Source organism: Prionailurus bengalensis, chromosome E1 (genome assembly GCF_016509475.1).
Source record: "Prionailurus bengalensis isolate Pbe53 chromosome E1, Fcat_Pben_1.1_paternal_pri, whole genome shotgun sequence".
Taxonomy (NCBI): Eukaryota; Metazoa; Chordata; class Mammalia; order Carnivora; family Felidae; genus Prionailurus; species Prionailurus bengalensis.
Window position 1 is genome coordinate 55,429,832 of NC_057347.1, and position 15,516 is coordinate 55,445,347.

Sequence of the window (15,516 nt, forward strand, 5' to 3'; positions counted from 1 at the left end):
AAATAAGGGGTAGTGAGGGCTTTTAAGGCTTCAAGACACTGAACATGTCCATCGTGACTCAAGGAAGGGACACTGGGAGGGATTGAGACTGACATTTGAGTCTCAGCTGAGGTGCTGCTGTCTGTGCGTCTCTTAGGGCGTCAGTTTTCTCATCTGTAAAATGGGGGGGGGGGGGTAAAAGCCCCAGCCCTCCCTCCTCCCAGGCTGTGGGGAAGTGACTGAATCCTTCCTTAGGAGCGGCAACACGTGCAGCTGCCCCACCGGCTCACTGAGTGACATAAAGCCCTGTCTTCGCGAGGGCGAGGACAAGCCGTGCTCTGGGCGTGGCGAGTGCCAGTGCAGCCACTGCGTGTGCTACGGTGAAGGCCGCTATGAGGGTCCGTTTTGCGAGTATGACAACTTCCAGTGCCCCCGTGCCTCTGGGTTCCTCTGCAATGGTGAGCTCAGCAGCCCCGGCGGGGGGTTCGGGACAGCAAGGGTGACCTGGGTGCCTGGGCCCTGACCTGCCCCTCACTGGCTCTCCCACCCAGACCCAGGTGGGAGGGCCAGGCCAGGAGTCTGAATCCCCAAGTTTAGAGGCAGCCCCCCTCCGGGCTCTCTGAGTGCCTCCCCCAAGGCTACTCTCAACCTGGACCTCTCTCCCCTCTACAAACCCGATGCCCAAGGCCCCTGCCAGTGTGTTATCCCACTCATGGTCAAGACCACTCCCCCGAGGTCCTGTAGCCCATGCCCACCTCCATTCTCCACTCTCCCAACTCATGAGGGTGAGTCCCATCCAGCTGAATCCTCAGTGGTTGGCGGTACACGGCATGGGGGTCTTTCCTGTCTCGGAAGACAGAACATTTGTAGCGGGCAGGGCCGGGAGTTATGTGTCCAACATGGCCCCCCGAGGCTTCCAAGCAGGGGCCACAGAACCCAGACAGGGGCCACAGATAGGGTTGAGTGGTTGAATGGAGGAGGATCAATGAAAATCCAGGCACTAAATACTTTTTTTTCATATATATATACATTTTTTTCACATACATATATATATATATATTTTTTTTTTATGAGACAGAGAGAGAAAGGGAGGGGCAGAGAGAGAAAGAGAGTCTCAAGCAGGCCCCTCACCATCAGCGCAGAGCCCAATGCGGGGCTCAAACTCACAAACTGTGAGATCATGACCTGAGCCGAAATCAAGAGTCAGACGCTTAACCGACTGAGCCGCCCAGGCGCCCCATAGGCATCAAATACTTATTAAGCCTCAACTGTATACTTGTCACTGGGGGTCAAGCCCCTGCTTTTCTACCTTTGCTCCCTTTTTGCTTTCGTCTGCCATTTCTCCTCTTCAGCTGTCCATCCCAAAGTGTGCTCAGAGACGTGAAAGAACCCTGTACATCTGGAGAAAGGCAGACATTTGGCACAGGCAGAGATTAAGAGAGCTGCTGGAGAAGGAGGCAGGAACAGAATGCAGGGCTTTGGGGTCCAGTCCGGTCTAGTCCCAACTTTTTCTTAAAGGGCCAGAAAGTACATATTTTCAGTTCTGTGAGCCATTTGGTCTCCGTCACAACAACTGAGCTCTGCCACCGTAGCAGGAAGCAGTATAGACCATATGTAAGCACACGAATGTGGTGTATTCCAATAAAACTTTAGCAAAAACAGGTAATGAATGAGTTGGATTTGGCCTGCAGGCCGTAATTAATCACGACCCTTATTCTGGTCTAAGGGTTTTAGACTTTATCCTTTGGCAAAAGAAAGGCGAGATTTTGATTTCATTTTCTACCTATTTGCATATTGGCCTTGTATCCAGCCACTTTGCTAAAAGCACTTATGAAATCTAATAATTTATCTGAAGATTCTTTTTTTTTTTTTAATTTTTTTTTCAACGTTTATTTATTTCTGGGACAGAGAGAGACAGAGCATGAACGGGGGAGGGGCAGAGAGAGAGGGAGACACAGAATGGGAAACAGGCTCCAGGCTCTGAGCCATCAGCCCAGAGCCCAACGTGGGGCTCGAACTCACGGACCGTGAGATCGTGACCTGGCTGAAGTCGGACGCTTAACCGACTGCGCCACCCAGGCGCCCCTCTGAAGATTCTTTTTGATATTTTGTGACATGTTCCTAATACTTACAATAATGGCAGTCTTGTTTCTTACTTCCCAACGCTGACATGTTTTCTCTGTTTTTCTTACCTTACTGCTTTGGCCAGAACTCATTAGAGGTTCTTACGCCGGGGAGCCACATGATTGGATTTGTGTGTTAGGATAATGACTGTGGCTGCAGAGTGGAAACTAGAAGGCAGAATGGAATGGGAAAGAGACGGAGGGAGAGAGCTTCCAAAAAGTGGAGGAAATGGCTCTTTCCCTGGCTGGGGAAGTCCTAGTTCAGGCTCAGCAACCACAGGCCCTCCCTGGCAGATGTGGGCGGCCTGGGCGCAGGAGTGAATGTGGCTCTCCTCTCCCGTCCTTCTCCCTCTCTGCAGACCGGGGACGCTGTTCCATGGGCCAGTGTGTGTGTGAGCCTGGCTGGACAGGCTTGAGCTGTGACTGCCCTCTCAGCAATGCCACCTGCATTGACAGCAACGGGGTAGGCCTGGGCACGAGGAGGCAGTGCAGGGTGGTAGAAGGGACCCTAGCCAGGACCACCCGCCCTTTCAGGCAGGGCTGGGGTTACTGGTGGCTCACTGGTGCCTCCTCCCGCCCTAGGGCATCTGTAATGGCCGTGGCTACTGCGAGTGTGGCCGCTGCCACTGCAACCAGCAGTCGCTCTACACGGACACCATCTGTGAGATCAACTACTCGGCGGTGAGGCCAAGATCACTGGGCTGTGGGCGTGGGAACCCCAGGCACAGGGCGAAGCGGACAGCCACCCAACACAGTCCTGGTTTCCCCTCCTCTCCCACCCAGATCCGCCTGGGCCTCTGTGAGGACCTGCGCTCCTGTGTCCAGTGCCAAGCCTGGGGCACCGGGGAGAAGAAGGGGCGCATGTGTGACGGGTGCAACTTCAAGATCAAGATGGTGGACGAGCTTAAGAAAGGTGTGAGGCACCCCGCTGAGGACGGGGGGGTGCTAAGAACCCAGGCAGAGGGCCTCTGATGGGGAAGGGGGTGTCACTCACTGCAGCAGGACTATAGAGCTGGGCAGAGGGTTGATACTCCAGGTTGAGGTCATGCAGGCCAGAGAGAGGGGTTCTAGACCTGGGAGAGGTCCCAGAACCCAGACAGGGCACACAGACCCGGGCACAGGCACACGGTCTGGCCAGGACACAGAGACCCAGGCAGGAGGCACAGCTGAGTTGGGACCAAAGAGTCTGGGGAGGGGGCACCTGGCTTGGCCAGGGGGTAGATAGCTGGGCAGGGATATGAACACATTAGGGGCACATAATGGGGCCATGAGGGCACACAGCCTTCTCTCCTCTAGGTCAGGTAAATGTCCTAGGAGCCAAGTTCCTGAGTGCACCCGGGATGGGGTGCACAGAGGTGCAGCCTTTGATGCTCCTGGGCAGGGACAGGGCAGCTTCCCACCTCACCCTGGCCCTGTGCCAGGGTACTTGTGTCCTCCCCCAGGGAGGCGCCTGTGGGCCCCAGAGGAGGGGACACCTCCCAGGCGCAGGGTGCCCTGCTGACCATGTGTGGGTGCAGGAGGCGAGGTGCTGGAGCACTGCTCCTTCCGGGATGAGGACGATGACTGCACATACAGCTACACAGTGGAGGGTGACGGCACCCCTGGGCCCAACAGCACTGTCCTGGTGCACAGGAAGAAGGGTGAGTCGACGGACGGGGCAGATGGGCAGCCTGGCAGACCCTGGTGGAAAAATGGGCATCGCCTCCCTCCTTTTCTCCCTCCCCTTCCTCCGTAGACTGCCCGCCCGGCTCCTTCTGGTGGCTCATCCCTCTGCTCATCTTCCTCCTGCTGCTGCTGGCACTGCTGCTGTTGCTCTGCTGGAAATACTGTGCCTGTTGCAAGGTGGGAGCTTCCCCAGGTCCCCACCTACCCCAGGGCCCCACCCCCCCCAGGGCCCCACTTCCCACCAGGCCCCCACCTCTCAGGTCCTCACCCCCGCCAGGTCCCCACCCCTTCCAGGTCCTCACCCCCACCGATCCCCATCCTCCCCCAGGTCCCCACCCTCCCCAGGCCCTCACCCCCCCACCCCGGGTCCCCACCGCCACCAGGTCCCCCCCTCCTACCAGGTCCCCACCACCTACCAGGTCCCCAGCCCCCACCAGGTCCCCGCCTCCTACCAGGATCCCCAGCCCCCATCAGGGTCCCCAGCTCCCACCAGGGGCCCAGCTCCCACCAGGTCCCCAAATCTCACCAGGGTCCCCACACCCCCACCAAGGTCCTCATACGTGGAGAGGCCAGGTGAAGCCATGTCTTCTGTCCAGCTCTAGTGTCCTTCCTACCCCAGCCCTTCGCCTCTGCCAATCATCAGTGGCCTATACCTGAGACCACCTGCCCTCAGGTCAGGCACATGCAAAGGGCCATGGGAGCCAACAGAGAGAAGAAAGACCTTGCCCACCAGGAGCTGGTAGTCTCACTGGGAAGGAAAGATGAGAGGCAGGAAATCATGGGGGATGGTCTGGCATGGAATGCTGAATTGTCGGGGCAGAGGAGAAACTGCATAGTAATGCCAGTGTTAGGGGCTATTATTAGTGTGTGTTACAGAGAAAAAGAGGTCTGTGGTCAAATACATTTGAGAAACAGGCTTCTCTGCGGGACTTCTCAGAGCCTTTGATGTAATTGTATGCATAGTGAAACTGTGAGAAGGGCACAGGGAATGAAGTCAGTGCTTCTCAAATGGGTTTGATCACAGAACCAGTACTTTACAGGGCATCTTGCAGGACCAGGGTCCCATGGTACAAACTTTGGGAACCCTCTGCCCCCACCAACCTCTGTACTCACCATAGGTGCTCCACACCTAGATCCCTTCAACTTCCTTGATACCTTGGTGTCTGGGGAAGGCAGTGTTGCCGCTCTGGACCATTGGCGTGGGGGGGGAGGGGAGCAGGTGGCAGGTGGCCGGAGGGGCTTACCTGGGCTGGGGCAGTTGTCCCAGCCCTCATCCCCGCCCACCTTATCTCCTAGGCTTGCCTGGCACTTCTCCCTTGTTGCAACCGAGGTACGGGCCCAGCATGTGCGGGGTGGCAACGGCTCTGACCGCTCATTCCCCCAGATAGGGTGGAGGAGGAGTAGGGGTGTGTGTGGAACGGAGGCAGGAGGCCTAGGGTCCCACCCTGAGGGGGTGTGGCTGGGAGGGCCCAGGGTGGGGCCCCATGCTGAGCACCCTGTCACGCAGGGCACATGGTGGGCTTCAAGGAAGACCACTACATGTTGCGGGAGAACCTGATGGCCTCAGACCACCTGGACACGCCCATGCTACGCAGTGGGAACCTCAAGGGACGTGACATGGTCCGATGGAAGATCACCAACAACGTGCAGCGGCCTGGCTTTGCCACCCATGCCTCCAGCACCAACCCCATGGAGCTGGGTGAGGACTGGGGCTTGGCACGGTGGCTCTTGGGAGCGCCCATGGGGCCTGGGGCACATTCACCGCTGGCCCTGGGTTCAAATCACACCATTCCTGTTTTCTCTGGGCGTTGGGGGCAGACACAGGCTTGGCCACCTTCTGCCCTTCCTGATGGTGCTACAGGCCTCAGGGTCTTGGCCAGCAAGTTGCCCCGCCCCTGCCACCATCCTAGCATGGGTCTTGGAGGGGGCTTCTAGAGTGCCCGGTGTGCTGGAGGCTGATGACCCCCATCCCTGCCTGCCCCTAGTGCCCTATGGGCTGTCCCTGCGCCTCGCCCGCCTTTGCACTGAGAACCTGTTGAAGCCTGACACTCGAGAGTGTGACCAGCTGCGCCAGGAGGTGGAGGAGAATGTAAGGGCCAAAGAAGCTGACCCTGGGGCCCCCGGCATCCCTGGGCACGGGTGTGATCCAGGTAGGGGGAGAGCAAGGAGAAAGCAGCTGCGGAACCTGGATTTTTCCGAGTAGGAAAGAGGGGCTTCCTTGGACATGTGCCTGGTGTGGGGTCATCCTGTGAATGTTTCCAGAAGGGGACAAGGCAATGCACATGGATGGCCATGTGCTTGTCCCAGCCAACCATATCCTCTGGGTCTGGGTGGCTCTGGGTAGAGAGGCTTACCCAGGGTGCCAGCCTCACGCCTTTCCTTGCCTGGCAGCTGAATGAGGTGTACAGACAGATCACAGGTGCACACAAGCTCCAGCAGACTAAATTCCGGTGGGTCCTGGGTGCCCGGAGGTGGGGGCGGGAGCTGCCCCCACTACCCACTCTAGGGCCCCCCCCCCACACAAGCAGGTCCATGCTTCTATCCCAGAGACTGTGTGGCTCATGCTCCCTTCTTTGTCCCCCCACAGGCAGCAGCCCAACGCCGGGAAAAAGTGAGTTGAAGGCACACGGGGTGGGGCAGCCCTAGGTCAAGTATCTTGCCCAAGATTACCTAGTTACTAAGAGACAGAGCCAGGATTTGAACCCAGGCAGTTTGACCTCAGCACCCTTACCCTTAGCATCTTTTTTGTACGGCATCTATTGCTGGAATCCCACCTGAAGAGGTGTGGCTGGGAGGGTTTAGGGAGTGGCCCCATTTCATAGATGAGGTGGGCAGGGTAGCCCCATTTCATGCATGAGGACCCCGAGGCTCAAGGAGGCACAGTGGCTTGGCTGAGACTCAAGGTGAGGTGGGGGGGGGGGCAGCATGCCAGATGCTCTGTGAAGTAATGGTTCTGTGATCAAATCCATTTGAGAAGCACTGACTTCGTTCCCCACGCCCTTCTTACAGTTTCACTATGCATACAACTCCCTCAAAGGCTCTGAGAAGGCCCGCAGAGAAGAAGTCTATTTCTCAAATGGAGTTGATCACAGATCTCTTTTTCTCTATAACACACACGAACGGCCTGTAACACTGGGGCTACTTCATGGTGGCACTTTTTGCTGCCAGGCGTCTTGTCCCTTAATGGGGAGAGGACAGGCAGGAGGGTGGGGGCTGGGGGGACAAGTGCCAGCATCCGTGGCCAGCCTGACACATCCCCACCTACCCACCCCCCACCCCAGGCAGGACCACACCATTGTGGATACGGTGTTGATGGCGCCTCGCGCGGCCAAGCAGGCCCTGCTGAAGCTGACGGAGAAGCAGGTGGAACAGGGGGCCTTCCATGAGCTCAAGGTGGCCCCCGGCTACTACACCCTCACTGCAGACCAAGGTAGGTGGGCAGGCTCCCTGTGCCACTTCCTTATGCCCCCCACCCCTGGGCAGCCGCCTGAGCCACGTCTGCCTGCCCCCCCAACTCCCACCCAGATGCCCGGGGGATGGTGGAGTTCCAGGAGGGTGTGGAGCTGGTGGACGTGCGGGTGCCCCTCTTCATCCGGCCTGAGGACGATGATGAGAAGCAGCTGCTGGTGGAAGCCATCGATGTGCCCATGGGCACTGCCACCCTCGGTCGCCGCCTGGTAAACATCACCATCATCAAGGAGCAAGGTGGGTCAGGGCGGCGGGAGCAGGGGGGCATAAAGGGGGCTCCTCCTAGCATCTGAGGGCAGATGGGGCCTGGCCGTGTGGCCTAGGCAAGTCACTTAACCTCTCTGAGCCTTGGTTTCTCCATCTGTAAAATGGACGTCTGGCTCTCAAGAGGGGTATGTGGCTATGCATCTCAAGAGGGGTATGTGGCTATGCATCTCAAGAGGGGTATGTGGCTATGCATCGTTGCACAGTGCCTGGCGGTAAGCACTCAATGTGGGAGCTTCTGCTGTAATTATAGGGTGCCGTGTCCTCCTGAAATTGTCCCCCACGCCTCCCCTTCTTGCCCCTGTGGCCTTTGAACGTAGGAGATTGAATGGACCTCCCCGGGATGCCAGGACGTCAGAGCAGGAAGGGCATTGGGAGTTCATTTCACCCGAGCCTATTTAGAGGGGAAGCAAGGCATCGCACCACTGACACCCAAGTCGCCTTCCCTTCTGGGGACCCCCGAGTTGTTGATAAGCATCCTTTCTGCATCCGGAGGGTCTGTTGTGGTCCCTGAGCTCTCCTCCCCACCTGCCCCTGCACCACAGGCCTTTGTCCTGCTCTGTCCCAGCCCAGTCTGAAGCCCCCATCTCTGGTTCTGGCCCTACCTGGCCTCCTTTCTCTGCTCTGACACTTCCAGGATGTCAGCTGGACACTGTGCCAGCCCCTCCACCTTTTCTGGAAGAATTTTCCATCCCCTCCCTCGAGTGGGGTGAGGAATGACAGGCAGACTCCTGGAGGCGGGGGTGGGCCCAGAAAGAGGGTGCGTATTGCAAAAGGACTGAGGGCCGGCCGCCCTGACTGGTGCCTGGGTCCTTGCAGCCAGCGGGATAGTGTCATTTGAGAAGCCTGAGTACTTGGTCAGCGGCGGAGAGCAAGTGGCCCGCATTCCCGTCGTCCGGCGCATCCTGGACAACGGCAAGTCCCAAGTCTCCTACCGCACACAGGATAACACCGCACAGGGCAACCGGGTAAGGCTCTGCCATGAGGTCACAGGCACCTCCCAGGGGCCCAGCGAGAGCGGGACACGGCAGCTGCCGGAGTCGCTGGGATGCTGGTGGCGCCCCTGGCCAGCCTCCCAAGGACATGTCTGCCTGCTCCTGCCACTCATAATAGATGTGTCTCACCAAAAGTGCCGGTGGTGCCCTAGGTGAGGCCTCGTCGCTACCAGGGACATGTCCAGATCACTCATATCTCCCTTCCAACAACCCAGTATCTGCCAGGGCAGCCAAACCCTACGTAGTGAGATGGATTCCGTCTGCCCACGTCCAGGGGCTTTGGGCTTCTTGAGGTGGGAGCATAGGCCTCATGTCCCTGGGCAGACTCTCGAGAAAGGCTGTCACAGTTTGGCCCCCTGCCACGCCTGTGAGCCCACATCCCCTTCATCACTGGACCCCAGTCTCAGGGAAGAGCCACGTCCAGGTGTTGGATGTGCTTCTGAATTTATCAACATTTACAAACTAAAAATATTCATATCAGCAATTCAGCCGGAGTAATACAATCGAGTCTCACTGGGCCCACAGGCCAGTTTGGCGAATGCCGGCAGCCTGGCCACGGCGTGTTCTTCCCTTCCTTTTACTGGAAGGAACAGTTCTCATTACTGCTCCGGGGCCCCCGATAAAAGTTCCAAAGAAGAATTTGTATGTCCATAAATCTCACTGAACACACCGTATTATATAAGGGATTCCAGCTACCCTGTTATGCTTTTATATTTTGGTGTTTAAGTACTTTTTAAAACATTTTTATTATTTCCCAACTTTTTATTTTGAAAAACTTCAAGCCTACAGGAAAATGAAAAGACTAATGCCATTAACACCCATTTACCCTTAAATAATTTTTTCAGTGTTTATTTATTTTTGAGAGAGAGAGAGAGAGACAGAGTGTGAGCAGGGGAGGGGCAGAGAGAGAGGGAGACACAGAATCCGAAGCAGGCTCCGGGCTCTGAGCTGTCAGCACAGAGCCCGACGCGGGGCTCGAACTCCCAAACTGTGAGATGATGACCTGAGCTGAAGTCAGAGGCTTAACCGACTGAGCCACCCAGGTGCCCCAGCACCCATTTACCCTTTACACAGAGTCACCAATTAATAATAGTTTTCTTGTTCTCCTTCTATATAGATATAAGAAGAGATGCATCTATCTAAAGATATATATGCGTATCTGTATCTCTTTTCTAGAACTGTAGAAAGACAGGGTGGGGAGAGAGTTGTGTTTCATTTCATTGTGTTTGCTCAACAAAGTAAGTTATAAGACATCACATAGACCCTAAAGCTTCTGGAGGCACCTGCTGAGAACAAGGGTATTCTACATAACTACAGCATCATTACCAACCTTAAGAAACCTCACATTATAGGGGCACCTCGGTGGCTCAGTCGATTAATTAAGCATCCAACTCTTGATTTCGGCTCAGGTCATGATCTCACGGTTCATAAGTTCAAGCTTCACATCGGGCTCCACACTGACAGCACAGAGCCTATTTGGGATTCTCTCTCTCCCTGTCTCTCTGCCTCTCCCCTATATGGGTGAACACACACACACACACACTCTCTCTCTCTCTCTCTCTGTCTCGAAATAAATTCTAAAAAGCATTACCTAATAATTGGTTCATATTCAGATCTCCCCATGTTCACATGCCCCAATAGTGTCCTTTATAGCGGTTTTTTTGGTTTTTTGGTTTTTTGGTTTTTTTGCTCCAGTCCAAGAACCAATCCCGGATCTGGCATTGCATTTTGTTGTGTGCCTTAGGTGTCCTTTTATCTAGGACAACTCCCTGGCTTTGCCATTGGTGACTTTGACTTTTGGAAGAGTTCCCCCCCAGCTCAGTCTCAGTCGTCTAGTGGGTAACTCCTGCTTTTCTGACACTGACTGCAGTGTCTCTTTCTGGGTTTGTAAGCTGTTGGGTTTGCCCCCTGCTGGGCCTGAACTCGAAATGTTAGTGTGCATCGCCACCTAGTGGTCTCATGTGAGCACGCTACATGTATGTTGACACGGACACACTTCCCCCGGGTTGCTCGGGAGAGCCCTGGGGCACTGAAGTAAGAAAACTGGAGCTGATGGGGGCACCCTCCCTAGGAGGCAGGGCCTGGGGCCTGGTCGGATCCCAGACTTCAGAGCCGCAGTGTGGGGCACGGTTCTTCCCTCCCTGGATGGGGTCTGCTTGTGTGAGACTCTTCTGGATCTGCTATACATCCCCATCTCTGGGCCTTGGTTCAAACCTCAGCTCTATCACAACTGCCTGTGTGAATTTGGGCAAGTCTCTCCACCCCTCCGTGTGCCTCAGTTCCTCATCTGTAAAATGGGGACAGTAATAGCTCCACCTCACATTGCTGTGAGGGTCAAATGAGCTAGTAAGTGCAAAGTGCTTGATGCACGGGAGGTGCTGCGGAAACAGGAGCCATTTCGTGTGCAGGTGGGATGGTCTGGGTGTGGTGCTCTCTGCCGTATCCAAGAGGCTGGGGTGGAGCGGCATGATTCATCCTCCAGGCCTGGTCTGACCCTGAGCCCTCCTCCCTCCCAGGACTACATCCCTGCAGAGGGGGATCTGCTATTCCAACCTGGGGAGACCTGGAAGGAGCTGCAGGTGAAGCTCCTGGAGCCGCGGGAGATAGACTCCCTCCTGCGGGGCCGCCAGACCCGGCGCTTCCACATTCAACTCAGCAGCCCCAAGTTTGGGGCCCGCCTGGGCCAGCCCCACTCAGCCACCGTCGTCATTGGAGACCGAGGTGGGCAGAGCCCCTTCAGCAGGTGGGGAGGGAGGGCTGGGGGCCTCTCCACTAAGGCTGCAGTATGGGCAAATAAAATATAGGATTCCCTGTTAAATTTGGATTTCAGGTAAACGAAGAACAAGTTTTGTATAAGTATGTCCCACACCTCAGTGGGATATACTTATCCTATTTGTTATTCATCTTAAACTCTGGCTTAACTAGGGGTCCTGCATTTTATCCAGCAATCCTGCTCTCAGCCAAAGAGGGTGGAGTCACGCTGTGGCTACCCAGCCTGCTGGCGGCACCATGAACCCCACCGTTAGGTCTTAGCCCTTTGATTTCAGCTTCAGTTCCAACTAAAACGCAGGTGTTTCCTAGAGGGGCGAAACAGTTCTTACGGGTCCTTAACCTCCAGTATGGTGGTGTCTATGAGCCCACCCCAGAGAAGCCTTACCTGGAAGATAGGAGAGGAGGGGGGATTCTCAGAGTAGAGTGGGGAGCACGCTGGGGAGGGGGGCATAGAAACAAACGTTCTGACCTGGAACATTCCTTTGGCTGCCAAGGGAGAAAGAAGGGCAGACGATCTCCCTCCTCCTTCTCATTCCTCCAGACACCCCCTGCCTCCGGGTCCTCCACCAGGAGGGCAGGATGCCCTCTGTAGCACCAGTGGGGGCACCAGCCCCCCCAGAGTCCTGGGTGCTGAGTGCTGTCAGTTGTCAGCGGTCAGTTGAGGCGGGGAAGAGTTGGTAACTGAGTCTCTGGAGCCCCCTGGTGGTGAGGGTGGATCCCTGCTTCACTCAAAGAGGGGGTGTCTGAGCTGTCTGACCCGCGCTGACTCGGCCCACTGCAGATGAACTGGACCGGAACTTCACAAGCCCGACGCTGTCATCATTTCCACCTCACCCTGGTGACCTGGGTGCCCCACAGAACCCCAATGCCAAGGCCGCCGGGTCCCGGAAGATCCACTTCAACTGGCTGCCCCCTCCGGGCAAGCCAACGGGGTACAGGGTAAGGTGGGAGGCAAGGAGGGAGGTGGACGCGGAGGGCTGGTACCCACTGGGGAGACGGGCCACCTGAAGCCAAAGGGCCCCCGAGGGGGCAGAGAGGGCACGCTTGGCCCTGGGGAGCCAAGCACAAGTGGACAGGGGGCACCCCCATCTGTCTGGGGAAGAGCGAAGGCCCGTCCCTGAAGTTTTCAGACATTTGCCCTCCTTCCTGGAATGCGGCCCCTCCCCCCACCCAGAAGACACCCGAGTTCTGCCCCAGCCCTGCCGTGTGAACCTGGCAGGTCACCAACCCCTCCGTGTCTCATCGGTGCAAAGGGGACAATAAGGGCAGGAGGTCAACGAGCAGCTCTGGCGCTTGACGCCTCCCGCTGACCAGTTCCTCCCCTGGGAGCAGGTGAAGTACTGGATCCAGGGTGACTCGGAGTCCGAGGCCCACCTGCTCGACAGCAAGGTGCCCTCGGTGGAGCTCACGAACCTGTACCCATACTGCGACTATGAGATGAAGGTGTGCGCCTACGGGGCACAGGGCGAGGGTCCCTACAGCTCCCTGGTGTCCTGCCGCACCCAACAGGAAGGTGAGGCCTCCCCACACGTCGGTCCCGGAACCGCCCTGATGCCCCCGTGCCCAGCTCTGCCCGCTCTACTCCCAGAACCCTGCCCTCCACCTGCTGCTGCTGACAGCTTTCTTCCTACACTGCCCCCCCTCCTTCCCTAGTACCCAGTGAGCCGGGGCGTCTGGCCTTCAATGTCGTCTCCTCCACGGTGACCCAGCTGAGCTGGGCTGAGCCAGCTGAGACCAACGGAGAGATCACGGCCTACGAGGTCTGCTACGGCTTGGTCAACGAGGACAACCGTAAGGACGTGGGCCCCTCCTGCCCCTAGGACAGCAGGAAGGGGAGGGAGCAAAGCGCAGGAGGAAGGTCACATCGTCCCGGTTGGTGGACGTGTCCCATAGGTCTGGTTGCCCGAGGCATCATCAGGTTTGTGGTCAGGTTGGGGCTGGTTGCATCCCGAGACCAAGCCCAGAAGCTCACAGGGCAGGTGGGGATAGAAGGCATGAGAAGGCTTCCCATACAGCAAACCCGCACGGCTCACTCTCACGCGGTTCTCGTAGGGCCAAAGTAGAGTTGGTAGGATTAGCAAATAGGGGATGCCCTGAATTTCAGAGAAACCATTTTTTTTTTAAGTACATCGCAAATAACAGCCCAAAGCCGGAGTGCGTGGCAGCACTGTTACTTCTTTCCAGTCCTGGAAGGGAGGGAAGTGTGGGCACCCCTTGCCAATGGCCAAGATGAGGAAGTGAGGGAAATCGGTTCCACCTGCCGCCTGGTGCAGGGACCTCCTCCTTGTGCCCTCACTGCTGCTTGCTCCGTCCCGGGGTTGCAGAGCTCACCACCCCATATGACCCATGGACCTTAACGTGGGTCAGGCGCAGCGCTTCTGGGATGGCCCAAAAGGGCAGAGGGCCCCAAGATTATTCTAGACATCAGGCTCGTGGCTCTTTACCAGCCAAGCAGACCACATGCAACCTCAGCAGCTACATCACACCTTTGGCCTGTTCCAGGTTTATAACACCTAGTCTGCCCATGGACCACTGTTAGGAAGTGTCCTCTGATCCCGCCTTTCATCCCAGGAATGATACGTACTCTGTCCAAAGTTCATCCCTGATGATTTCGGGCATGGCTTCAGTCTGCTGAGGTCTCAGCTGTGTCCTGGAATGTGCTGGATGGCCCTCCTGGCGGAGGGCATCAGCACTTTGGTGGGTGTCCCTCTCCCCTGTTCCCACTAGCTGAAAGAGATGTGAGGGGTGGGCGGAGAACAGTGCCCACCTTGGCAGCTAGAGACCTCCCGCAGGCTGATGGGCCTCCACCAATCAATTCTTTTTAAGCATAGTGGTTGGCTGGGGGTAGACATCAAGCTTATCAGGTAGCACTTTCCAGAACCCTCCTTTGGACCTCTTCGGAAACTGGGACCTTTTCTGGCCTCCATCCTTCTGGGCCTTCTCTGGTTTCCCAGAAGCCTTCTAGCATGGCAGGGCACTTCTTGCTGTGTCTGGGCCCAGGTGCCGTCACTTGCTCAGAGCAACGAGGGTCACTTTCTCCTTTCTCCCAGGGCTGCATGTCTGCCCTTCTGGGTGTGAGTGGAGGAGAGCTGCCTGGCCTCTGCTCTCTGCTCACCTGTCACTGCTGGCCCTCTTCTCCACCCTTCTCCCCACCCCTTAGCTCTCCGAAGCCTCAGCCTGCCCGGAGGTGCAGCTTCCCTGAGCCCACCCCTCTATTCCAGTCCTTGCTCCGGTGACCACAGGGCAGCTGGGGTGGGTGTCTGGATATCTCCACTTTCACTTCCTCAACAGAGCACTTGGGGTCTGGTCGTGTGGACAATGAGACAGAGGCACCCTCACTGCCGGAGTGTGCCTCAGGTGGAGGCGCTCTGGACACAGGATCGTTTACCAATCCGTAGAGGTCACAGTGGGGCCACCTGGAGTCTAGTCCTGGCTTTGCCACTTAAGGATGAGCCAGCCCTTCGGAGAGTTGGTGACCCTTCCTTAAATGAGGCACACCCAGGTTCTCAGGGCGCGGCACGACACAGGAGTTCCGATAGCTGCTTGCTCTCTGCCTTGTCCCCTGCGCCCTCTCCGTGTAATTCAGAGACCACGCAGCGGTGCTGTTACATCAGAGGCGGGGCTGGGCCAGGCAGGAACGTAGAAGGACCCCTCTGAGGCACTCTCCCTGCCCCAGGACCCATCGGGCCCATGAAGAAGGTGTTGGTGGACACTCCTAAGAGGCGGATGCTGCTCATTGAGAACCTGCGGGAGTCCCAGCCATACCGCTACACAGTGAAGGCGCGCAACGGGGCAGGCTGGGGGCCCGAGCGGGAGGCCATCATCAACCTGGCCACCCAGCCCAAGCGGCCCATGTCCAGTGAGTGGGGGGTGGGGGTGGGGCAGGGCACAGGGTGGAGAGGGGAGGACAGGGGGCTGGGTCCCTGGCTCACCTCTCCCCCCCCTGCAGTCCCCATCATCCCGGACATCCCCATCGTGGACGCCCAGTGCGGGGAAGACTACGAGAGCTTCCTCATGTACAGCGACGACGTACTGCGCTCCCCGGCTGGCAGCCAGAGGCCTAGCGTCTCCGACGACACCGGTGAGTGGGCCTGGGATCCATGAGAGGAAGTCCTGGGTAGGAGGTGGGGCTGTCACTGGTGTCCAGAGAAAGCAAAGGGGCCGATGACCACTGGGCCTAGAGGTCAAGACCAGAAGTCCCTCTCAGCTCCAGGTGGATAGCTGCAGAGCCGACCATCTGGCAGGCATCA

The 15,516-nt window shown here is 57.2% G+C and overlaps 1 protein-coding gene across 4 annotated transcripts in view; it reads left to right on the forward strand.

Annotated features, from left to right (window-relative positions):
• Window positions 1–15,516, forward strand: part of ITGB4 (integrin subunit beta 4) — a 30,799-nt gene that overhangs the window by 10,249 nt on the left and 5,034 nt on the right. For all 4 annotated transcript variants that reach the window (XM_043585301.1, XM_043585302.1, XM_043585303.1 and 1 more), the window contains exons 13-32: window positions 235–437; window positions 2,462–2,565; window positions 2,685–2,783; window positions 2,886–3,015; window positions 3,620–3,742; window positions 3,838–3,944; window positions 5,064–5,097; window positions 5,275–5,466; window positions 5,753–5,856; window positions 6,159–6,217; window positions 6,355–6,378; window positions 7,049–7,197; window positions 7,293–7,472; window positions 8,319–8,467; window positions 11,011–11,215; window positions 12,048–12,205; window positions 12,599–12,779; window positions 12,920–13,057; window positions 14,943–15,125; window positions 15,216–15,347. In XM_043585301.1, the coding sequence (XP_043441236.1) occupies window positions 235–437; window positions 2,462–2,565; window positions 2,685–2,783; window positions 2,886–3,015; window positions 3,620–3,742; window positions 3,838–3,944; window positions 5,064–5,097; window positions 5,275–5,466; window positions 5,753–5,856; window positions 6,159–6,217; window positions 6,355–6,378; window positions 7,049–7,197; window positions 7,293–7,472; window positions 8,319–8,467; window positions 11,011–11,215; window positions 12,048–12,205; window positions 12,599–12,779; window positions 12,920–13,057; window positions 14,943–15,125; window positions 15,216–15,347 (2,654 nt within the window). The remainder of the gene's footprint in view (window positions 1–234; window positions 438–2,461; window positions 2,566–2,684; window positions 2,784–2,885; window positions 3,016–3,619; window positions 3,743–3,837; window positions 3,945–5,063; window positions 5,098–5,274; window positions 5,467–5,752; window positions 5,857–6,158; window positions 6,218–6,354; window positions 6,379–7,048; window positions 7,198–7,292; window positions 7,473–8,318; window positions 8,468–11,010; window positions 11,216–12,047; window positions 12,206–12,598; window positions 12,780–12,919; window positions 13,058–14,942; window positions 15,126–15,215; window positions 15,348–15,516) is intronic.